At 42.0% G+C, this 26,898-nt stretch overlaps 1 protein-coding gene across 2 annotated transcripts in view; it reads left to right on the top strand.

The window, feature by feature from the left end:
• Nucleotides 1-21,096, top strand: part of LOC115170752 (ATP-sensitive inward rectifier potassium channel 12) — a 44,983-nt gene extending 23,887 nt beyond the window's left edge. For both annotated transcript variants that reach the window (XM_029727026.1, XM_029727025.1), the window contains exon 2: nucleotides 17,654-21,096. In XM_029727026.1, the coding sequence (XP_029582886.1) occupies nucleotides 17,841-19,142 (1,302 nt within the window). In that variant the 5' untranslated portion in view covers nucleotides 17,654-17,840 and the 3' untranslated portion in view covers nucleotides 19,143-21,096. The remainder of the gene's footprint in view (nucleotides 1-17,653) is intronic.
• The last annotated feature ends 5,802 nt before the right edge of the window (nucleotides 21,097-26,898 follow it).

Raw genomic sequence — 26,898 nt, 5'->3', positions numbered from 1 at the left:
TCATGCTGTGGGGATGTTTTTAAGCGGCAGAGACTGGGAGACTAGTCAGGATCGAGGGAACGATGAATGGAGCAAAGTACAGATGAAAACCTGCTCCAGAGCGCTCAGGACCTCACACTGGGGTGAAGGTTCACCTTCCAACAAGACAATGACCCTAAGCACACAGCCAAGACAACCCAGGAGTGGCTTTGGGACAAGTCTCTGAATGTCCTTGAGTGGCTCAGCCAGAGCTCGGACTTACCCAATCTAACATCTCTGGAGAGACCTGAAAATAGCTGTGCAGCGACTCTCCCCATCCAACCTGACAGAACTTGAGAGGATCTGCAGAGAAGAATGAGAGAAACTCCTCAAATACAGGTGTGCCAAGCTTGTAGCATCATACCAAAGAAGAATTGAGGCTGTAATCGCTTGAAAAGGAGCTTCAAAAAAGTCTGAATACTTACAGTACCAGTCAAAAGTTTGGACACACCTACTCATTCAAGGGTTTTTTCTTATTTAACATTTTTTCTACATTGATTTGTTTAACCCTTTTTTGGTTACTACATGATTCCATATGTGTTATTTCATAGTTCTGATGGCTTCACTATTATTCTACAATGTAGAAAATAGTAAAAATAAAGAAAAACCCTAGAATGAGTAGATGTGTTAAAACTTTTGACTTGTACTGTATGTAAATGTGATATCAGTTTTTCATTTTTAATAAATTAGCACACATTTCTAAAAACCAGTTTTTTCTTTGACATTATGGGGTATTGTGTGTAGATTGATGAGGGGGGAAAAGTATTGAATCAATTTTAGAATAAGGCTGTAACGTAACAAAATATGGAAAAAGTCAAGGGGTCTGAGTACTTTCTGAATGCACTGTATTTTCAAGCACGGTGGTGGCTGCGTCATGTTATGGGTATCCTTGGGAGTTTTCAAAGATAAAAATAAATGCAATAGAGGCAAAATCCGAGAGGAAAACCTGACTCAGTCTGCTTTGCTACTTTGCACTTTCTTCCACTACAAATCTACCATTCCAGTGTTTTAATTGCTATATTGTATTTACTTTGCCACCATGGCCTTTTTTGCCTTTATCTCCCTTATCTCACCTCATTTGCTCACATTGTATATAGACCTATTTTTCTACTGTATTATTGACTGTATGTTTGTTTTACTCCATGTGTAACTCTGTGTTGCTGTATGTGTCGAACTGCTTTGCTTTATCTTGGCCAGGTCGCAATTGTAAATGAGAACTTGTTCTCAACTTGCCTACCTGGTTAAATAAAGGTGAAATAAAAATCGGCTTGAAAATCTTTCTGTCTAGCAATCTATTTAATCCATTCGAAATTCAGGTGGTAACAAAATGTGGAATAAGTCAAGTGGGGTATGAATACTTTCTGAAGGCAATGTCTGATTTGTTATTGTTACCAATTTACCAAAAACTGCCCTTCTTTATGAGATGAATACTTATGCTACGACTATATTTTTGTCATTTTATTTGTAAACATTTGTATAATTTTCTTTTCACTTTGACATTATGTAGTATTTTGTGTAGCACAATGACAAACAATGACAAAATATTTTTCAATCACACTTTGTAACTCAACAAAATCTGAAAAAAGTTCAAAGGGGTGTAGACTTTTTATACACTCTTATAAAAATAGTGCTATCTAGAACCTAAACGGGTTCTTCGGCTGTCTCCATAGTTTAACCCTTTGAAGAATCCTCTTTGGTTCCAGGTAGAACCTTTTTGAGTTCCATGTAAAACCCTTTCCATACAGGGTTCTACATTGGACCCAAAATAGTTAAACCTGGAACCAAAAAGGGTTCTACTATGGGGACAGCTGAAGAACTCTTTTGGAACCCTTCATAAGAGTGTAGGCTCTGTAGATATGTAAATCAGAACTCTGTTTGTCAAAGACACAACACGGAAAGATACCGTTCCACTGACACAATGAGGGTAGGATGGGAGGCAGGGATGCATAGGAGTAATGTTCAGTTAACAGTATTTACTAAAAGGATGGTATTGATAACACCTTTCATTGCACCTGTGAGTGTTGCCACATCTTTGTTGATGACGCATTCATTCAACATCATTGTCATTTCTAACATTACAGCTTGGTAGCATTAGTCAAAATATAAGTGTCTCCATACTTTTGGACATGCATTTATTCTATCTTTATTTTACTGCGATGAAAGGGGTGCTTTTATTTTCTTCTCTCCAGGCATATTATAATACATAAATTGAAGGAAAGGTGTAATGAAACATTCATGTAAGGCGTTATGAGATGTTGAGATGCCACTATCCTACATACCCCCTTCTAGTAAAGTGTGGCAGAACATTTCTTCCTCAGTTGTCAGACTCACTGGGACGGAAAGAGCACAAATGGGTCTTGTGTGCCCAGCTACTCCCCTCCCCTCTGTCTCCTTCTCCCCTCCCCTCTCTGTTCTCCCTCCCCACTGTCTCCCCTCCCTCTCCCATCTCCTCCTCCTCCCCTTGTATCTCCTCCCTCTGTGTCCACGTCCGTCCCTCCCTCGCCCCTTCCTCCCTTCTGTCTCCCCTCCCCATTTTCCCCCTTCTCCCCCATATCCCATCCATTCCCCCATCTCCGCTGTCTTCATCCAGGTGGGACACTTTGACCTCGTTCTGCTGCTGGCTAGACCAATCTCTGAACAGAGCTCAGATAGACTGAGCAATACCAGGCCAGATCTTCTTAACTCCACATCTGAATACACCAGATAGTACAAAGCCTGTGGTATAGTGGTAGTTAACAACACACTTGGCTCTTAACAGAGACCAGGATTCGATCCCTGTGTCTACACTTTCTACTGTGTCTCCTCCTCATTCATCTTCCGTTCTGTTTCCATCCTGTCCTATAAAACATGAAAAAACTCTGCGTTATATTAGAGCAGATTTCTCTCCAGACCATCTCGCAGAGCAGATAAGAGATCCTAAAGTCCTAAATTGGCAGTGTAAAATTGTGTATAACATTCTGCTGTTCAGACAAACAGCCAAGAAAACAAGCAGCCCTGACTGTTCTCCTGTTGCCGTGGTGATTCTTTGAGAGCGCCGCTGGGTCTCATGGGAGCTGGTTTGGTGATGGGCATGTCGACAGTCTGGTCTGTCAGGGACCTGCCGTCCTTTGCTGTCACGTCTACTCCCGCTCCCCCCCTCCGGCGTTCGACGTTGCCGGTATACTAACCACCGGTCCTGGCATCTATCATTACGCACACCTGCACTTCATCATGAGGCACACCTGACCTCCATTACCTCACTTATTACCTCCCCTATATCTGGCACTCCCTTAGGTTCTTTCCCCAGTCAGTATTGTTTCTGTGAAGACGCCACTGCTATGTTGTCTCGTTCCATGTTTGTTGTTTTATTAAACGTACCACCTGCACCTGCTTCAGCATTACATTTGCATATGGATGCCTTCCCCGATCAGCACGTGTCATGTCATCCTCCTCCGGCGCTGTTTGTCAGGAAGTTTTACATTCAGTTGCATCCCAAATGGTACCCTTTTTCCTAAAGTGCACAATGGGCCCTGGTCGAAAGTAATGCACTATATAGGGAATAGGGTTCCATAGGGGACGTAGCTTCAGAATATGAGAACAGTAAGATGACAGCTGTCTCATCTGATTGGGCACAGGTAAACCTGAGATGAAAGGATGCCAAGGGGGACAGAGAGACGTGTAATTATTTATTTATGTGTTTATTATTAACATTCTGTTATGAGGGAGACCTGGACAGGGACAGATGGAAATAGTACATTTATACAGAGCGAATGTCCACTGTCCTTGATCTCATCCCTTTATCTGATCTCTGTCTCATTGGTCTGTGCAGCCTGTCTGTGTCTCCCCTAGGCTTATATGTGTCATAAGGTTTTATCTGCCTCGAGTTTACCCACCTTTTTGACGTCTACATCCCTGCTGTTGATGTTATTGTGGACGGAAGAGGAGATCTCGATTGACTAGCATAATGGCTGAAACTAGTAGTAGTTAAATGGCTAGAGAGGAAGGGAAGAGAGGATTTGAGGATAGGACAGAGGAAAGACCGATTCAAACTTTGTAGTTTGATTCAGGAAGCGCAGAGGACGCAAAGGACTGAGACAGGAGTGAAGTCCTGACCAGCCAGAGACAGCCCCGCAATATGACAACAGCACACTAAAGCTCCTCTAGTCAGATGATTATCTACCGTACATCACTGAAGCCTGGAATAACCTAATCCGGACTCAATTCACCCAGCTCAAACACACACGTACACATGTGCACACATACACCTGCGCACGCACATAGTCTTATATAACTAACCTTGCGGGGACACACAATTCAGTCCCATTCAAAATCCTTTTTTCCCTAACCCCTAATCCTAACCATTACCTTACCCATACCATAACTCTAAACCCAAAATCTAACCTTAACCCGAACCCTATAAACCTAACCCTAGCTCCTATTACTTGAACAGACATCCCCATTCAAGTCTAAACGGGTAACAATTTAATAGTGCTGAGCGATGTCGGTTCAGTTTTGGTCAGAGTATTTTTTAAATAATCACCGTTTTCGATTTCGGTTTGGATAATTTTTTTAAACATTAAATGCACTATGCATTATGTGGGTTGAATGCTGTAACAACTCAGAATAAAACAATTCATAGAAGTCCCATGATGGTAGTGACTGCCCATTACTCCTTCACGCTTATTAACCATAATTTATTCACATTACTTTAATAAAATATTTCAGTTATTGTGTATATTACATTTGTTTTATTTGATGACTATTATTTCATTCCAAGTCAACACCTCATCTCTATAGAGGTGCTGCCTAACCAACATTTCTGTTAATCGCTCAGCACTACATTCTAGTAATTATATTTCTTTTCCCTCCGTGTTGTCTTTCTACCTACTGTCAAAACACCTCCACTGCAGCTGGATTCCAGATCCAGAGCATTCTGTGGTGCAGGGAGGAGAGAGGGAAGTGAGGCTTGAAGGAAGAGGTGGATATTTAGGCCATGGGCTGTGTGTGCTGTGAGAAGAAGGGGGAGTGGAGAAAGGGACAAGCAAGGTTCCCTAGGGGTCTCCTACAGAAGTCCCAGGGGACGCAACTGCACAGTCCTTCCTGTATCCAAAAGACTTCACACAACTAAACAGACACGGAATGAGCACATTCTCAACACTTGGGACCAGGTTTATTCGCATTGTCCTGACTGACCCAATGCTTCACTAAGGTATCATTCAACCGTGAAAATCTTTAAGCCCCAAGGAAACCCACCGTGACAATTTGAAACACAGCAATTTCTCACACTCATAGGACACCCAGGAATCAGCACAATTTAAATGCTACTAATTATAATTTCAGTATTACTAAGAGGCATAACTTGAATACATATGACTCATGACTCATGACTCACACACCAAAAGCACAAGGGAGCCCTAATACCCTCATTTGCACACAGAGTTATGGAACAGCTTGCCTCTGAAGCATACTGTCTGGACTTACAGTACTGTAGGTGTTTATCCCCATAGGTGTATGGCACCCTATATAATGTACTACTTTTGACCAGGGCCCACCGCTGCCAACAAGACCAACCAAGCATTGTAATTTTAAATTCCGTAAAGTGAGTGTGGAAGAGGGGAAAAATGATTGTTGTATGTCAATAATGACAAGCCACCGGGGTCTGACAACTTGGATGGAAAATTAGTTAGGATAATAGGGAACGATATTGCCACTCCTTTTGGCCATATCTTCGATCTAAGCCAACTAAAAAGTGTGTGCCCTCAGCCTGGAGGGAAGCAAAAGTATTTCCGCTACCCAAGAATAGTAAAGCCCCTTTACTGCCTTAAATAGCCGACCAATCAGCCTGTTACCAACCCTAAGTAAACTTTTGGAAAACATTGTTTCACCAGATACAATGCTATTTTTTTTTTAACAAATTGACAGACTTTCAGCACGTTTACAGGGAAGGACATTCAACAAGCACAACACTTACACAAATAAATGGCTGAGAGAAATTTATGATAAAAAATTGTGGGAGCTGTTTTGTTAGACTTCAGTACAGCTTTTGACATTATCGATCATAGTATATTGCTGGAAAAGCTTATGTGTTATGGCTTTACACCCCCTGCTATATTGTGGATAAAGAGTTACCTATGTAACAGAACACAGAGGGTGTTCTTCAATGGAAGCCTCTCCAACATAATCCAGGAATTCCCTAAGGCAGCTGTCTAGGCCCATTACTTTTTTCAATCTTTACTAATGAATTGCCACTGGCTTTGAGTAAAGCCAGTGTGTCTATGTATGTGGATGACTCAACCCTGCAACACTTAACAAAGAGCTGCAGTTAATTTCAGAATGGGTGGCAAGTAATAAAAGTTTGTAACGGGTGTCGTGTGTGGAGGACCAAGACGCAACAGGAAAATGTATACTCATCTTCTTTTTAATTATTGAAGAAGGTGAAACAAAACACGTATACAATATGAAAACGACACTGACAGTTCCGTCAGGTGAAGAACACAAAACAGAATACAACTACCCACAAAGGGACAGGTGAAAACAATCTCCCTAAGTATGACTCTCAATCAGAAACAACGATGTACAGCTGTTCCTGATTGAGAGCCACACCAGGCCAACAAAGAAATACACAACCTAGAATCCTAGAATACCAAAGCAAGAACATACACCAAAAACCCCAGAACACATAAATACAACACCCCTATACATACACCACATAAAACAAATACCCCCTGCCATGTCCTGACCAAACTATAATAACAAATAACTCCTACTGCTGGTCAGGACGTGACAAAGTTCAATATTTCAAAAACTAAAAGCATTGTGTTTGGGACAATTTTTTCACTAAACCATAAACTTCAACTAAATATTGTTATAAATAATGCGGAAATTGAGCAAGTTGAGGTGACTAAACTGCTTGGAGTAACCCTGGATTGTAAACTGTCATGGTCAAAACATGTTGATGCAACAGCAGCTAAGATGGGGAGAAGTCTGTCCATAATAAAGCACTGCTCTGCCTTTTAACAACACTATCAACAAGGCAAGTCCCACAGGCCCTAGTTTTCAGTGGTGTGGTCAGGTGCCACAAAGAGGGACCTCAGAAAATTATAATTGGCTCAGAACAGGGCAGCACGGTTGGCCCTTAAATGTACATGGAAAGCTAACATGAATAATATGCATGTAAATCTCTCATGGCTCAAAGTAGAGGATTGACTTCATCACTATTTGTTTTTGTAAGAAGTGTTGACATGTTGAATGCACTGAGGAGTCTGTCTAAACTACTAGCACACAGCTCGGACATGACCCCACAAGACATGCCACCAGAGGTCTCTTCACAATCCCCAAGTCCAGAACAGACTATGGGAGGTGTGCAGTACTACGTAGACCCATGGCTACATGGAACTCTATTTCACATCAGTTAACTGATGCAAGCAGTAGAATCAGATAAAAAAAACGGATAAAAATACAGCTTATGGAACAGCAGAGAGTGTGAAGTATAAGGGCACAAGGCGAGACCCAGATGCAGACACGGGAGGCAGATGGTTTGAGTCTTTGATATTTATTAGTCCAAAAGGAGTAGGCAAGAGAATGGTCGTGGACAGGCAAAAGTTCAAAACCAGTTCATAGTCCAGGAGGTACAGAGTGGCAGGCAGGTTCGAGGTCAGGGCAGGCAGAATGGACAGAGTCCAGAAAACAGGCAAGGGTCAAAACCGGGAGGACTAGTAAAAGAGAATGGAAAAGGCAGGAGCACGGGAAAAACAGGCTGGTTGACTTGGAACGTACAAGACGAACTGGCACAGAGAGACAGGAAACACAGGGATATATACACCAGGGATAACAACCCACACCTGGAGGGGTTGGAGACAATCACAAGGACAGGTGAAACTGATCGTGGTGTGACATGATACACACACACACACACAGACAGACACAGATATGCACACTCACACACTCTATACATACGTACATTGTAATATTGTTGTATGGTGGTGTTGTACATTTTATGTTGTGGGTATGTAGTGGTGTAATAATGTTGTATGATGTACTGTGTTTATCTTTTGTTTAATGAGTGATATAAGTGCTGATGTGTTTGGAACCATGGAAGAGTAGCTGCTGCCTTGGATCCCTAATTAAAACAATACAATAAATGGCATTTACGTACAATGCCTAGAAAGTCTACACCCCCTGGAACTTTTTTCACATGTTGTTGCATTACAAAGTGGGATTGAAATACTGTAGATTTTATTGTATTTTTTTTGTCATTGATTTACAAGCCTAATATAGTTCAGGAGTAAAATATGGCTTAACAAATCACATAATATTCTGTCACGGGTGTTGTAGGACAGTCTCGTCAGGCACACAGCAAAACAAGAAACAATCTCCCACAATTCCCAAAACAAACACACTCCTAAATATAGGACCTTCAATCAGAGGCAACGATAGACAGCTGCCTCCAATTGAAGGCCCCAATCCCCATGACCAAAACATAGAAATACAAACGTCTAGACAGAACATAGAAATAAACTAACATAGAACGATAACCCAAAAACCCTGGAATACATAAATCAAATACCCCTCTACATACACAACCACCCCGAACCATATAAACCAAATACCCCCTCTACATGAACACATACACATCCTGACCAAACTATAAGAACAAATAAGCCCTTTACTGGTCAGGACGTGACAGTACAGTATGCAACAAGGCACTAAAGTAATACTGCAAGAACACACAGCAAAGGAATACACTTTTTGGCCTAAATGCAAAGCCTTATGTTTGGGGCAAATTCAATCCAACACATCACTGAGTAACTACCTCCTTATTTTCAAGCATGGTGGTGGCTGCATCATGGTATGGGTATGCTTGACATCAGCAAAGACTGGGGAGTTTTTCAGGATGAAAAAAAATGGTATGGAGCTAAGCACCGGCAACAACCTAGAGGAAAACCTGCTTCTGCCTGCTTTACACCAGACACTAGGAGAGGAATTCACCTTTCAGCAGGACAATAACCTACAACACAAAGCCACATCTATAATGGAGTTGCTTACCAAGAAGCCAGTGAATGTTCCTGAGTGGCCAAGTTACAGTTTTGACTTAAATCTGCTTGATAAATCTATGTCACCTTGACAGAGCTTGAAGAATTTTGAAAAGAATAAATCAGCAAATACTGTACAATACATGTGTGCCAAGCTCTTATGAGATTTACCCAAGACTCACAGCTGTAATCGCTGCCAAAGGTGTTTCTAACATGTATTTACTCGGGGGTGAATACTTATCTAATCAACGTATATTAGTGTTTTATTTTTCATTCATTTTAAAACAAATTCTGAATTTTTTTCCCACTTTGACATTATTTCATATAGATCGTTGACAAAAAATGTCAATTAAATCCATTTTCATTCCACTTTGTAACACAATAAAATATGAATAAATCCAAAGGGGGTGTAGACATTCTATAGGCACTGTATTATTATTATTATAAAATGCTTTTGTAATAGTACTTCTTTGTACGCCCCTTTCTTTCTCTTGCACAGTTGTGTGTATGTGTGAGAGTATGTGTTTGTTTGTGTACAGTAAATAAACCACATTTATAACATGGCTTAACAAATACTATACTCACATCAGCCTATATTCTAGAAATCTTGGTAACACTTTACTTGACACCCAATGTCATAAGACATTATGACACAGTTATAACCATGTCATAATGTCATAGCAGCTAACATAACTTGTCATAATATGCTCATAACACTGCCATATACTTACATCTGTTGTGACATTTATTGCGTTATTTTATTGCTGGTTATGACACCTACACAAGAGTGTCAAAACCCACATTTATTCAAATTAGTTTTTTCCCTGCCAAGAAGTTTCCTTTGATTTGAACGTTTGTTTCTTATGTATTTTGTTGTTGTTGTAATGAATTCTTTAAAGTTATGTTTTTTTTCATCATATTTTAAATAACTTGTAGAAAATACACTTTATGGCTGTCATGAATCATTATAACCATCCTGTGTCACTTTACTTGGACTAAGGAAAGACACTTTGACTGTCAAGAAGCATTATGACCATCATAATCAAATAAGTCAGATAGTCCTATTATGTACATGCCCTTATATCAGACATCAGTCAAAAAGAGGGTGTCTTGACCTGCTCCTGAAATCTGCTCCTGCATTCATCCTAGTCATCAGCAACAGAGCATTGGGGTAGGTGCATGTATGACATCAATGTGTGCGCAATTACAATGACAATTTAATATGGTCAATAAAAAAAGATTATTTAACATTAACATACCTTTGACAGGTAGGCTATGGTGTAATGGAATGGTGTTATGGCGCAATGTTTTGTGGTAGGTTTTGACACTTATGTAGATGTGATAACCAGCCATAAAATAACGCAATATATGTCACAACAGGTCTAAATATATGTGTCATGACAGTTATAGCAGGTTATGACAAGTTATGTCAGCTGTTATGACATTATGACATGGTTATGACCATGGCATAACGTGTTATGATGCCTGGTGTCAAGTAAAGTGTTACTGAAATCTTACAGAACACCCAAATAATTATAATTGTGTCTGGGGAAAACAGAATTCTCATATTTTACAAGTTTCCAAATTGTGTGATAGCCAATCCGCTTACAGTTAGAGATGAACTATGAATGTGGTATGAGACAAATATGAGAAAGAGCCACACAACGTTCACATAGCCATGTTATTCCATCCTGTAGTCTGTGCATTCTGTTCCATGTCAGATGAGCATTCATACATACTCTACTTCGAACGTTGTGAAACACTCACACACACACACCTGTGGTGTCCCGTCTGCATGCTGACAGCTCTGGGAGTTTGATTTCAGTATAGATCAAAGCTGGGAATTATGAGGTCCTCTCATTCCAACTCAGTAGATTCAAAAAAATTCAGTAAAAATAATAGTAAATTCTGCAAATCATGAAATTCACTTGACCCTATACCTTTGCTGTGAATATTCAGAAAGCAGATGACATAAACCAAACCAACAGGTAGCCTAAATGTCTGTAATTACATGTCAGTCAAACCAAACTACAGCAACAAGATCGTCTTGGCATGGACTTCATTCATTGGACTTTAAGACCCTCTTGAAATATAATAGTCATAAATACCAAGGAGATAATCATGGAAGGACACTAATTTCTGTCTGTCTGTATTTCCGTCTCTCTGTCTGTCTTTGTCTCTGTGTTTGAACGTGTGTTTGTTAGCCAGTCAGGCAGTGGGTCACATAAGTCGAGGGTGGGGGGACAGCTATAAAGGTCTGATTACAATTGGCTATGTGCTGAATCATCTCACAGTAGATGTCTCTCTCTACAGTGCTCTCTGACTCACTTTGCCTGTGTCCCTAATAGCACTTATTTTAAGGAGGGCCCATAGGGCGCACTGAAAGTTTGTGTGTGTTCCTCTGCTCAGCTCTCATTTATTTTATTCCTCTCCCACTAACTCTGTGATAATTTCATTGCAATTGGAACCAGCAGGCTTTCAATAATGACATTTAAAGGGTTTAATTAATACATGTTCAGTGTACATTATAGACAATATTCAGCCCCACTTTATCTGAAAACCATTAAAGAGAAAAGTGACATTAGGTACAAGGCCTGATCTAAACTAGTCTAACCAGCCTTGTTTCAATGGCCAGACAGACTAATATATATTCCAATGTCCAGCCATAGACTAATATACAGTATATTCCAATGGCCAGCCATAGACTAATATATGTTTTTCCCCCTCTGAAGATGTTCCAACTCCTGTCCTGTCCCTCTACTGTGTAACATCTAACACCGCCGTGTGTCTATTCGTGGCATTAAAACTTTCATATGATCTGCGAGTCATCTGGCAATAGTGCAGCCTCTGCATATAGCCATGTGTGACTCTGCCATCTCAGACGGCTGATCAGGTTCAGATGGCAATTATCTCACGGTTTCACTGTCGAAGAAGAGGCATATTAACTTTGGGTAACATTATGTGTTGCACAGGGACAGTGTAATGGACTTAAATTCTCACTCTGTAAGATGTGCGTAATGCATTACATTTAAGGGTGGGCCTCTGACAAATACTTATTTTTTCATGCAGCGCTTGAGTTATATTTTATATCTGTAGAGAGCAACATTACATTCTTTTTAAGCATGTTTTCAAGCTATAATACATAGCTTGTTTACCAAGTCTTCTGACAACTCAAACATAATTTGTTTCTTATGATTCTAAGACATTACAAGGAGTCACACAGACATCACAACGGAAATCAAAATCAAATAAAATTGTATTTGTCACATGCGCCGAATACAACAGGTGTAGACCTTCCCGGGAAATGCTTACTTACAAGCCCTTAACCAACATTGCTGTTTTAAGAAAAATGAGAGTTAAGAAAAATATTTGCTAAATAAACTAAGGTAAAAAATAAAATAGCAACAATAAAATAACAAGACCTATATGCAGGGGGCACCGGTACCGAGTCAATGTACAGGGTAGTCGAGGTAATTGAGGTAAAGTGACTATACATTTATAATAGATAATAAACAGTGAGTTGCAGCAGCGTAAAAAAAAAGGGGGGGGGGGGTCAATACAAAATAGTCCAGGTAGCCATTTCATTAGCTCTTCAGTAGTCTTATGGCTTGGGGGTAGCAGCTGTTAAGAAGCCTTTTGGACCTAGACTTTGTACTCTGGTACCTCTTGACGTGCGGTAGCAGAGAGAACAATCTATGACCAGGGTGGCTGGAGTCTTTGACTCTGCCTGGTATAGAGGTCCTGGATGGCAGGAAGCTTGGCCACAGTGATGTACTGGGCTGTATGCATTACCCTCTGTAGCGCCTTGCGGTCGGAGACCGAGCAGTTGCCATACCAGGCGGTGATGCAACCAGTCAGTATACTCTTGATGGTGCAGCTGTAGAACTTTTTGAGGATTTGAGGACCCATGCCAAATCTTTTCAGTCTTCTGAGGGGGAATAAGCATTGTCGTGCCCTCTTCACGACTGTCTTGGTGTGGTTGGACCATGTTAGTTTGTAGGTGTTGTGGACACCAAGGAACTTTAAGCTCTCAACCTGCTCCACTACAGCCTCTTCGATGAGAATGGAGGTGTGATCGGCCCTCCTTTTCCTGTAGTCTACGATCATCTCCTTTGTCTTGATCATGTTGAGGGAGCGGTTGTTGTCCTGGCACCACACGTCCGGGTCTCTGACCTCCATATATGCTGTCTCATCATTGTCAGTGATCAGGCCTACTACTGTTGTGTCGTCGGCAAACTTAATGATGGTGTTGGAGTCGTGCTTGGCCACTTGGTCATGGGTGAACAGGGATTACAAGAGGGGACTAAGCACACACCACTGAGGGGCCCCTGTGTTGAGGATCAGCGTGGCAGATGTATTGTTGCCTACCCTTACCTACCCTTACCACCTGGGGGCGGCCCGTCGGGAAGTCCAAGATCCAATTGCAGAGGGAGGTGTTTAGTCCCCCAGGGTCCTTAGCTTAGTGATGAGCTTTGAGGGTACTATGGTGTTGAACGTAGGTGTTAATTTTGTCCAGGTGGGAAAGGTCAGTGTTGAGTGCAATAGAGATTGTGTCATCTGTGGATCTGTTGGGGCGATATGCAAATTGGAGTGGGTCTAGGGTTTCTGGGATGATGGTGATGATGTGAGCCATGACCAGCCTTTCAAAGCACTTCATGGCTACAGAAATGAGTGCTTCGGGTCGGTAGTCATTAAGATAGGTTACCTTGGTGGTCTTGGGCACAGGGACTATGGTGGTCTGCTTGAAACATGTAGGTATTACAGACTCGGCCAGGGGCAGGTTGAAAATGTCATTGACGACACTTGCCAGTTGGTCAGCGCATGCTCGCAGTACACGTCCTGGTCATCCGTCTGGCCCTGCGGCCTTGTGAATGTTGACCTGTTTAAAGGTCTTGTTCACATCGACTACGTGATTACACAGTCGTCCAGAACAGCTGGTGCTCTCATACATGCTTCAGTGTTGCTTGCCTCGAAGCGCGTATAGAAGTAATTTAGCTTCTCTGGTAGCCTTGTGCCACTGGGCAGCTCATGGCTGGGCTTCCTTTTGTAATCTGTAATAGTTTGCAAGCCCTGCCACATCCGATGAGCATTGGAGCCAGTTTAGTAGGATTCCATCTTAGTCCTGTATTTACATTTTGCCTGTTTGATGGTTTGTCTGAGGGCATAGCGGGATTTCTTATAAGAATCCGGGTTAGAGTCCGCTCCTTGAAAATCGGCAGCTCTACCCATTAGCTCAGTGCGGATGTTGCCTGTAATCCATGGCTTCTGGTTGGGGTATGTGCGTACGGTCACTGTGGGGACAACGTCATCGATGCACTTATTGATGAAGCAAGTGACTGATGTGGAATACTCCTCAATGCCATCAGATGAGTCCCGGAACATATCCCAGTCTGTGCTAGCAAAATAGTCCTGTAGCTTAGTATCTGAGTCACCTAACCACTTCCGTATTAAGCGAGTCACTGGTACTTCCTGCTTTAGTTTTTGCTTGTAAGCAGGAATCAGGAGGATAGAATTAAGGTCAGATATGCCAATTGGAGGGTGAGGGAGAGATTTGTACACGTCTCTGTGTGTGGAGTAAAGCTGGTCTAGAGTGAACGGAACTCATCCAGTTTATTCTCCAAGGATTGCACGTTGTCCAATAGGACGGATGGTAGAGGCAGGTTACCCACTCGCCGATGAATTCTCCCAAGGCACCCTGACCTGCGTCCCCTGTATCGGTGTCTTCTCTTCATGCGAATGACGGGGATTTGGGCCTGGTCGGGTATCTTGAGGTAATCCTTTGCGTTTGACTTGTTGAAGAAATAAATCTTTCTCCAGTTCGAGGTGAGTAATCGCTTTTCTGATATCCAGAAGCTCTTTTCGGTCATAAGAGACGGTGGCAGAAACATTACGCGCAAAAAAACACACAAAATAGCACAATTAGTCAGGAGCCCGTAAAACGGCAGCTTCTTCTGGCACCATTCTATTCATGCATACTGGCATCATAATGCATTGAAGCTGTTGGCTGTAGCCCTTTCCTGTAGAAAAAATTACCTAGTGGCCTCATGGGCCACTATTAATATTTTTCAGAATTTCAGAATTAATTTTGTAAAAACATTGCGGGTGTCAGAAAATCCTGTGTTTCTATGTTAAACAATTTTGTTATATTTCAATCTTCTGTGATGCATATAAAGTGTAATATTAGGATGCAAACTCAAAATTGAATACATTTCAACTCTATATCTGACATGCTGTCTTCTTTTTTTGGCCATAACCATGTGTGTGAGGTGTACACTTTTGTTTAAAAGTAGATTTGTTTAAGACTACCAAGAAACACTATGTGACCCTGATTTCGCCAACTGCAGTAAAATTAAGTAACATTATACTGAAATGTCTATCGGCAGGTAGGTACAGAACAAGATGAGAGCAGTAACCACGGTGACAGCATCAGAGGGTTTTCTTTGGTTATCGGAGAGATAGCGGAGTCATTTCTTGGCAGACATTTGACGAAACAGACAGACAAGCTATATTTAGACCAGTATCCATTTCTCCCTCTCCCTCCCTTCTACAATCTTAAGGGTCCCCCATGTTTTCTGCCTCCTTCTCTACCCTTTCGTCCTCCTTGTGTCCTTCCACAGTGCCTCCCTGTCTTCCCTGACCTCTATCCTTTTTTAATCCTTTCTTCTCACCTCTTCACTCTCTCTGGTTTCTCTGTGTTCCATTACAGTACTTCCCTCTCACCATCACTAGCCCTCTCCATCTAATCTTCCTCAATCTGTCTCGCTGTTGGCTGGTTTCTCTGTACATGGGCTGCGTTTCAAATGGCATCCTGACTGTTCAGCCACCTGGAGGGAACCAGAAATACTTAAGTTGAGGTGGCAAGACACCAAGACGGGCCAGGCCAGTTATTCCTGTTAAAAATGTTTTTATTTACAGCCATATTCTGGGAGAGGAGGAGATGGTGAAGAGGGCAGGAAGGAAAGACTGACCCCGGATGATTTTAAGTTACTTGTGTACTGAGACAACAACAATCCACCAACATTAGGAAATTACAAACCACCTCACACCTGCAATCAAACCAGCCCCCAAAGTTAACACATCTTACTGTAGGTATTGCTATAGTATGCCGCATACCCAATCTCAGCAGACCTCAGTCTCGGCGCGGTGACTTGTTTCCATGGTGATGGCTTTTACCACTCTCTTACATTGAGCTGTCCCACAGTACCTCAGCAAATCAGGTTCCCTTTTGGCAACTCCTGTTTACTGGTTGGTCGCTACACTGAGCCAAACGCACCATGTGGCAATATTAGAGAGAGAGAGACTGAAGAGAGCGAGAGAGAGAGAGAGAGAGAGAGAGAGAGAGAGACTATGAGAGAGGTGCCTGTTAGTTAGGAGGTCAATCAACAACGATGTGGTCCACATGCCATAACCTACTTTTTGTGTCGCTAAACATTTCACGGCAATATGTTATAAGTTCTGTCTTCATCTTCAGCACCTGATGAACACCTAAGAGTCAAAACATTGTTTCATTGAAATTAGCTTCTTAGTTGCGTTGACATGAACTGTGCTGGAGATGCATTGAAATAAAATTGTCTGTACAGTACTTGTGTTGAAAAGAAATGCATTCAGAACACAGTGAGCTTTCAGAGCCTGGGCTGTGGAAAAGGGGACTCAACGTGACTGGCAGCTATTATTAGAGAGACAAATCACACTGCTCAGCCACTAGACTACAGTACAGCCAGAGGCAGACCAGGGGGTGCTGATGACGGGTGGAAGTGGGAGGTTACTCCTAAATCAGGTCCATTAATGGTATTAGATACCAATTGATTCTTAAAGAATGTCACTTATAAATGCTTTATTAGCTTACTACAGTTACAGTACAACGGGTCTTACTTTATCTATAATAACCCCAAATCTAAGGTTGTATTGTTCAATTCAGAAGATGAGTTCCAATTCAGTTTCAGGACTATAAAAACATACATAGTGAAAATTGCTGCCAGTTCTCAATTGAATAAAAACATAGGTGATGAATTGATTGAGTTCAAATGGAATTGAACCCCCAACCCTGAAGCAAGTGAATCTGTTGTTTAGATCTGGGATGCTTCCCAAATGGCACCCTATTCCTTATATAGTGCACTACTTTTGACTATAGCCCTATGGGGCCTGGTCAAAAGTAGTACACTATAAAAGGGAATAGGGTGTCATTTGGGACACAAACCTAGTCTACTGAGGAGTTTAAAAACGACTATTATAAGCCTCAAGACCAGGATCCCAGCTGAATGGCTGCTTACAATTTTCACAAGAAAGAGTGTGAACTTGGTTTAATTAGCAACATCTGCTGCTGCTGCTAAGGCGCACCGAGCCCAAAGTGACGGAGTACTACACACTACACCTTTGTAGTGATAAAACACTGCTTAAAATAAAGCCAAAAGCCACTGAGTAGATGAGTCTTTGAGACAGAATGGGAGGGGTGTTGTTTAACATGGGCTGCGTGTAATAGCTTAGTTTTTATTGAAGTGTTGCACATAGAATACACATCAATGTTTTAGATATTTCATTTATTAATTGTTTTATCATACAAACAGTAGATAATATCAGGATCCTGTGTGTAGTAGACTAACCTCTGGCTTCTCTTCTCTCCTCAGGTCAGGTAGGGTTTGTCTAGGACCCATTTGGCCACTTGGACAGAGATCTGTTTTGGCATCAGGGGGGAACTGCCTGTGCCCATTTCCTGTGATCCCCAGTGCTGTTTCCTGTGTCTTGCCTACCACTCTGACTGTTGAGTTGGAGCAGCGACTCTCTGGTGCCCCACTGGCTGAGCCTGGCTTGGTCATGAGTGTGGTCGGGGCGCACCGCTACAGCATTGTGTCCTCGGAGGAAGAAGGCCTGCGTCTCGGTGCCATGCCTTCCGTCACAATGGGCAACGGCTTCGGTAATGGCAAGATCCACACAACGCGTCGCAAGTGCCGCAGCCGCTTCGTGAACAAGAACGGCCAGTGCAATGTGCACTTCTCACACATGGATGAGAAGTCGCAGCGCTACATGTCGGACATCTTCACCACGTGCGTGGACATCCGCTGGCGCTGGATGTTCCTGATGTTCACACTGGTGTTTGTGGTGTCCTGGCTGGCATTCGGCCTGGCCTTCTGGGTCATCGCTTTGCTTCATGGAGATATGGACAACCCGGGTGGTGGAGATGATAACTTCACCCCCTGCGTCCTGCAGGTCAACAGCTTCGTGGCCGCCTTCTTGTTCTCCGTGGAGACACAGACCACCATTGGTTATGGCTTCCGCTGCGTGACGGAGGAGTGCCCCTCAGCCGTCTTCATGGTGGTCTTCCAGTCCATTTTTGGCTGCATCATCGACTCCTTCATGATCGGTGCCATCTTAGCCAAGATGGCGCGGCCTAAGAAGCGTGCAGAGACGCTGTTGTTCAGCAACAATGCAGTGATCGCCATGCGGGATGGGAAGTTGAGCCTTATGTGGAGGGTGGGCAACCTGAGGAAGAGCCACATGGTGGAGGCCCATGTCCGGGCCCAGCTCATCAAGCCCCGCATCACAGAGGAGGGTGAGTACATCCCCCTGGACCAGATTGACATCAACGTAGGGTATGACACGGGCATCGACCGCATCTTCCTGGTCTCCCCGCTCACCATTGTGCATGAGATCGATGAGGAGAGCCCCCTGTTCGGCATCAGCAAGCAGGACCTGGAGTTGTCCGACTTTGAGATAGTGGTGATACTTGAAGGGATGGTGGAAGCCACAGCCATGACAGCGCAAGCTCGCAGCTCCTACCTGTCCTCAGAGATTCTGTGGGGTCACCGCTTCGAGCCTGTCGTCTTCGAGGAGAAGAGCCAGTACAAAGTGGATTACGCTCACTTCCACAAAACCTTTGAGGTGCCGTCCACCCCCCAGTGCAGTGCCAAGGACATGGCGGAGATGGAGGACGAGGACAAGGATCCTACGCCCACCGCCAACTCTTTCTGCTATGAGAATGAGCTGGCTTTCATCAGCCAGGACGAGGAAGAGAATGAGGAGGGGGAGGAGGATGGGGACAGGGTGCCAGAGCTGGAGAGACTGCAGGCCACCGTCAGCCTAGACCAGAGGTCATATCGTAGAGAATCAGAGATATGACCTTTGACATTTGACCTTTCATAATAGTTTTCTCATAACTCAGTTCTAGCGGGTTGTTTTCCATGTGAATACATGCAGAGCAATGCAAGTGCCATATGAAACCCATGACTTGTGTTCGCATCACGCTACAGCCATGAGGAAGGAGGAAATCACTCTAGAAACAGCCATGAGTGGAGACAGCAGTGCTGCTTGCTCATAGCATGGAATAACAGGAACGGTCATAAAAAGACCCCTCTCTCTTTAAGAAAGCTTTAAATATTTTGGTCATGAGATGGTTTGAGGTAGGAGCTTTATATAATGCAATATTCATTGTCTATTAGGAAATAATATCTTAGCTATAAAAAAATATATATTGATTTCTTAGTTGAGTGTGTGAAGTATTTTCAACAGATCAAGAGGGTATTTTGGGGGATTCTAATAACTGCCCTATATTGTAGTTTACAGAGTCAAAGAGGCAGAGTGTGCTGGAAATAGAAACACTGGATACCTACTGCTGTTTAGTTAAACATTTTCTATATGCACACCTGTAGTTTTAAAGGTGCTTTACATAAATAGTGCCTGCTGCTAATTAGCTATTTGAAATAAATATGAAATATAAACTTCAAATTGGAAGAATACAGTGATAAAATGCATAAATGCATACATTTGCGTTGTGTATTTTGCATTTCTATACAATTTCAATCCCTTAGAAAATTAACAATTGATAGCATGAAAGTAGATTTTGTTATATTACTGGGAACCTGTATAGAAAACTATTAGTGGGCACAATTCACTATCAAGTGAACAAAACACTATGTTTTGCTGTCTAAATCACTCTCTAGCAATTGCACCCCACCACTTTATTTGTTTTGAACAGGGAATCGGATTGATTTAGACAGCTCCAGTTGTTGCACACAGCTGAACGGCAGACCAGGCAGCAACATTGATAAAGCACAATTACAGGTTAGATCGTACCGAAATCTAGCACAAATAGAACAAAGCACTGCATTAAGGGGCTACACTTGGCTACACTTGAAAATCAAACAAATTAACCCATTAGCCACCGCACAAAAGCAAAAGATTGGCTAACAAAAGAACAGTAGCCTTAGCTGTATATTAGGCTACATTTCAGCTGATAATACTAAAATGGGAGTTGGCTGGGTGACTGAGGTTAAAGACCAGATCGTATAGAACTGTAGAATTGACCTACTGAAAGACAGTCTTACCAAAAACCTTAAAACAGAGGAAATAAGTGAAAAGTGGGAATAAAAGAGCGAGAAAGAAAGAAGATAAGAGATTAAAGTTGGCCGGTAAAGTCAATCAATCATCACGTAGGTAAAGTATGGTACAGTACTAAAAATGGGTATATAATTTGCACTGTTACATCTCCTTCCAGTCATCACATTGGCTGAGGAGACATCAGTCAAGACATGGGTCATGTTCATTAGACACCAAAAGGGAATAAAAACAGATTAAAACAGGAACCGCAAATTGTTGTTTACTATTGCATATATTTTGAAACGTTGTGTGCCCTAATGAACACGGCCATGAGGTTGCTTAATGAGGAGATACCATTGGACATCCCTAAACAGACCCAAAGGAGGAAATAGTGAGAAATAGAATATTGGAGAGAGACAAAAGAGGATTACATTAGCAACCTGTTCTCCCACAAGGGCTCTTTGCAGACAGGCAGCACGTGGAGAAATGAACATGTCTAATTACAGTACGGGGGGGAATATGTAACATAATTTAAATACATTAAATGTGTTGTAGAAATAGATTACTGCCTGCAAAACTTGTCACCACGAATTAGAAAAACCGGTGAGAAATAGTGCCAAATGATACCTATTCCCTATATAGTGCACTACTTTTGACCAGAGCCCTATAGGTGTGTAGGGAATAGGATGACATTTGTGACGCAGCCCTTGTTCTTTCTGATTTTCATATCTGAACTATGCACCTTAGATACAGTTAAGAAAAGAAGGGTGAAAACTAATAACAACACGAAAACAATACTATAGAGTCAAGACACAGGTCATTAATTTAGGTTCAACACAACAGTAAGTGTACACCTGACAGATTTGGACATATGTCAGTAATATGGTAGTAGATCAGACCCTCTCTTAGGTTAGGTTACTACTGTTTTACTTACACCAATTTATGCTACTCCAGTTTTGAACGGGAATCAAGAAGTGTATGGTGGTAGGGACTAGTACTGCAGTGGTTTATGTTAATTTCAAACTCGGTTGTACAGTCCTGCTATCCAGAATACTATCAAGATCCATTCAGATAAGCATTATTCTCAAGGTGATGCTTGCTGTTGGCTTTTGTGGGCGTGTATCAGAACCTCTCATGTTGTATCCAATCCAATCAACTGACTCCTATAATTCAAACCCTTGGCGATAGGCCCAAAATAGACCTCCTGATGCTTCTTTTCTTTCAACACTTTCAAGCAACACAAAACTTTGGCTTCAAGCCCTAACTACCCGTCGGGACTCTTCTTCCCAAATGAAACCTAAACCAAAGTTGTGTACTGGACTGTGTAGTCAGAGCCAGATAAAGCTGGTTTTAGTGCATGAACTTGAGCAATACTCGTCCATGTACTGTATGTGTCAGGTTGTAATATCCAAAATGGCACTCTATTCCTTATATAGTGTACTATGGTGCTCTTGCTCTGGTAGAGCAAAGTAAAATAGAGTACTACAGTACATAGGGAATAAGGCGCCATTAAGGACGCACCCTCAGTCCTCCCTACAAATCCAACAGAGCCCCAGGACACTGTATGGAGGATCCACAGACCGGTCAAACAGGTTACTGTTTTCTAGTATATTTTTGTAGAGTACCAGAATTCCTTGTCCCTCCTACTGCACAACGTAACACACTATATAGTCCTATATGACCTATAATAGTTTATGTGGCAATCTTTCATAGAGTAGACATTAGGGACATAGAAATGTATTGTATAGAATGGCCATCACCTTTTGAAAAGCAATGTTGGATGGATGCCAGTCAGATGGTTTGACGAAATATTCAAGTAATTGTTGATTTTTTGGTTTTGTTTCAGAACTTTGTGTAATTCACACACTATCTGATCTGTTAAATTGTGCGGCTATATCGTTTTGTTCATAATAATTCATGTGGAATGGAGAGAACAGTATCAATACATTGTAATTCTAAACTAGCTCTCACAGTCTCACGTCAGGATTAGAATTAGTTCATCCATGTCTCTCAAAACGTCCAATTTCTAAGTTCTTCCAAACGTCAAATTGTGTACTTAGGCATTAACTCCACATTTTGTGGAGTTAAAAACTCAAAAACAACTTTCTTTCACTGAATTTGAACATGCAATCTTTGACAGCAGAGGCAGATGCCTATGCTTACCCACCATCCCTGTCTACAATGTCTAAGCAAAAGCAAAAGCAAAACCTACTTGAAAGTAACAGCGCTCCCTGTTGCACATAGTGGCCAGTTTCCACGTCATATCAGATATTGATATATGTCGACTACTGACTGGTGTCACGGGTGAACTGGCTGGTAATTCTACAGCATCACATTATTTAGCTTTCTGGGAAGGTTAATACATGTCAAGGAAGATTGGTTGCGTCCAAATGGCACGATATTTCTTTAATAATGCACAACTTTGGGCACTGGTCTAAAGTAGTGCACTTTGAAGGGGAACGTGCTGCTACTACTGTACAAGGTGTCGTCTCTGTAATAATGATGGCAATGGGCGATCATAGAGACGCAAAACCATCATCAACATCTGCTTTATCTACGGTATCATAGGGTAGTGGATGACCATTGATATTTAATGAGCCAAATTAACACTTTTGATACCCAATTCCCTATATAGTGCACTACCTATGCCCTGGTCAAAAGTATTTTACTATGTAAGGAATAGGGTGCCATTTGGGACTTAGACTTAGTTGTCTATGACTCTTAGTAATACTCCCATATGGGTCCGTAGATAGGACAGTCTGTCTATGCGCAGTGGAAACTTACTTGCTCACTATTTTCATAAATCAACACTATTCTATTTTTATATCAGTCTTGGTGAGCTGTTGTTTTTCTCTGAATATGCTTGGAGGACGAGGAAAGGGGTTGAGTTAGCTTGATACTTGAGCACAAACTGAAACTGAAAACCTGGGGATGAGGAGAGGGAATTGGGGGGAAGATACAAACTGAAACTGCATTCAAACTGAGCTTTTAGCACGTCATAACTACTCATCTATAATCTCTAAATCTAGAATTAAAATACCAATAACATAAGCCATCAGATGATACCAACCAGAGAGTTGTGGAGATATAAGAGATGTTCGAGCTGCTCACTAAGTCTCTGATTAAAACTAATTGCTATTTATCTTCAGAAAGGAGAAGGAATTCTGTAACTGACTCGACTGGATGGACTGGTTGAACTTTGACCTCTATCGGACGTCTTCCACTGTCTGAACGAGCCCGAGATGCTGAATTACACTGACTGGGTTGTTGTTGATATATTTTTCTCCTACCTTTTGGTTTATTTCAATGAACAATTAACGATGAAAACTTTAATAAATCATAAAAAAATATATATAATTACAAAATGTAACTGCGTTTTAACTGTGTCTCTTTTCTCATTGACATAATGATTTGTGATGTGACTGAAGAGAAAGAAGTGTGGGAGTTAAGAGGAGAGAGGGAAGAGAAGAGGAGTGAGAGAGAGAGAGAAGGATGGAGAGAGAAGAGAAAAGGGAGAGGGAGAGAGAAAAGAGACAGACAGGTGTGATTTATGATTGGCAATTTGGGGTACAGTGTCAGAGACTCCTACTCACACACACACAACACACACACTTTCAAGTGGAGAGGATCCACAGTTACAGTATAGATTGATGTGTAAGTCCTTATAAGGTCCCTGATCCTACAGGACTAATCAACTTTGAGTAATAAATGGAAAGTGTAATCTGCTATGGGATAAATAGTGTGTGTGTGTATGTGTGTGTGTGTGTGTGTGTGTGTGTGTGTGTGTGTGTGTGTGTGTGTGTGTGTGTGTGTGTGTGTGTGTGTAACATGTTATGTTGTGTGTATATATCCAAAAAATGAAACACTTCTTATTTTTCAAAAGGCTATGTATCAGGGTTATGTATCGACGCCTGAAAACATGGGGTAAAAAAATGCCACAGCTGGGCCAACAACGAAATAACACAGCGGTCACATCCCAAATGGAACCCTACTCCCTACATAGTACATACATTTGAACAGACCCTTATTGGCATTGGGCACAGACGTCAATTCAACATCTATTCCACATTGGTTCAACGTCATTTCATTGATTCAACCAGTGTATGTCCAGTGGGCAGTTACCAGCTGCTAGTATAACCACCTCTCCATTAAGCTCTGACCCTTGACTGTGCGTGCGTGCGTGCGTGCGTGCATGAGTATACAGAGACACAGCAGTTGAAATACAGTACCAGTCAAAAGTTCTTGAAATGTTCTGGATTGACTGTCTTAAAGTAATGATGGATTGTCGTTTCTCTTCGCTTATTTGCGCTGTTCTTGACATAATATGGACTTGGTCTTTTACCAAATAGGGCTATCTTCTGTATACCACCCCTACCTTGTAACAACACAACTGATTGGCTCAAACGCATTAAGAAGGAAAGAAATTCCACAAATTAAACAAGGCATACCTGTCAATTGAAATGTATTCCAGGTGACTACCTCATGAAGCTAGTTGAGAGAATGCGAAGAGTGTGCAAAGCTGTCATCAAGGCAAAGGATGGCTACTTTGAAGAATCTCAAATATAAAATATATTTTGATTTGTTGAACACTTTTTTGGTTACCACATGATTCCATATGTGCTATTTCATAGTTTTGATGTCTTCACTATTATTCTACAATGTAGAAAATCATTTTAAAAAATAAAGAAAAACCCTTGAATGCGTAGGTGTGTCCAAACTTCTGACTGGTACTGTATGTGGTCCATTTTTGTGTGTGTGGCCAGGATTCAATCCGATCTCGGTTATAGGAATTGTGATCTCCGCAAAAGCGGGAACATTGCCTTTAAAAGCTGAAATTCCTATAATCTGCGATGGGATTGAATCCTGGCCTGTGTCTATGTGTGTGTGTGTGTGTGTGTGTGTGTGTGTGTGTGTGTGTGTGTGTGTGTGTGTGTGTGTGTGTGTGTGTGTGTGTGCGCAAACATGTTACTTGTGTGTGTTAAATCCAAGCATGTACAGAAGGATCAATGGGAATATTCTTCTCTCAAAAAAAATCTTCAGACCAATCAGATTAGATTAGTGATGATGATGTAATGTCACCTCTATAGTTCCCATGACAGCCAGAGTGCGGCAGTGCCATGGGTCAGCGTGAAGCCTAATCTGGTGCCTAAACCTGCTGGTGCATCCTGCCGATTAATCCCTGACAAGATCACAGGTCAAAGGGTCGTGTGCCATTGCTTCCCAAATGGCACCCTATTCCCTTTATAGTGACTACTTTTGAACAGGGCCCGTAAGAGCCTAGGCACTATTTAGGAAATAGGGTGAAATTTGGGAGTCAACCCAGGCCTCTTACCTAGGCCTTCTACATAAGAGTTAATTTGTCAGTCGCGCACCAGGCATCACTGTGTAATCCGGGTAAAGGACGGACACCATGTCTGTGTCCCAAATGACACCCTATTCACTTTATAGTGCACTACTTTTGATCAAGGCAAAAGTAGTGCCATATACAGTGCCTTCATAAACTATTCATACCCTTTGACTTATTCAACATTTTGCTGTGTTACAGCCTGAATTCAAAATGGATGTAAAAAACATTTTTTTACCCATCTACACAATTTCTAAAAACATGTTTTCACTTTTTGTCATTATGGGGCAAAATGTTTTGCAAATTTATTGAAAATGTAATACAGAAATATTTAATTTACATAAGTATTCACACCCGAGTCAATATTTGTAGAAGCACCTTTGGCAGAGATTACAGGTCGTCTTGGGTATGTCTGCATCAGCTTTGCACATCTGGATTTGAGGATTTTCTCCAATTCATCCTCGCAGATTTTCTCAAGCTCTGTTAAATTAGATGGGATGTGGCGGTGAACAGCAATCTTCAAGTCTTTCCACAGATTTCCAATGGGATTCAAGTCTGGGCTTTGGCTGGGCCACTCAAGGACTTTCACATCCTTGTTCTGAAGACATTCCAGCATTGCTTTGGCTGTATGCTTGGGGTCAATGTCCTGTTGGAACGTAAATCTTTAAATCAAATCAAATGTATTTATATAGCCCTTCGTACATCAGCTGAAATCTCAAAGTGCTGTACAGAAACCCAGCCTAAAACCCCAAACAACAAGCAATGCATGTGAAAGAAGCACGGTCTAGGAAAAACTCCCTAGGAAAAACTCCCTAGAAAGGCCAAAAACCTAGGAAGAAACCTAGAGAGGAACCAGGCTATGAGGGGTGGCCAGTCCTCTTCTGGCTGTGCCGTGTGGATATTATAACAGAACATCGTCAAGATGTTAAAATGTCAAATGTCATCTGCACTCATCAAGGATTCCAAAAAAATTGTCCCTAATTTCGTGATATCCAAATGGTAGTTACAGTCTTGTTCCATCGCTGCAACTCCCGTACAGACTCGGGAGAGGCAAAGGTTGAGAGCCATGCATCCTCCGAAAACACGACCCTGGCAAGCCGCACTGCTTCTTGACACACTGCTCGCTTAACCCAGAAGCCAGCCACTCCAACCTGTCCGAGGAAACACCACCCAACTGGCGACCGTGTGGCGTGCATGCGCCCGGCCCGCCACAGG

Source organism: Salmo trutta, chromosome 32, assembly GCF_901001165.1.
Source record: "Salmo trutta chromosome 32, fSalTru1.1, whole genome shotgun sequence".
NCBI classification, from domain to species: domain Eukaryota; kingdom Metazoa; phylum Chordata; class Actinopteri; order Salmoniformes; family Salmonidae; genus Salmo; species Salmo trutta.
The sequence above is the reverse complement of the archived record's forward strand: the minus strand, read 5'-3'. Positions and strand labels throughout refer to the sequence as shown.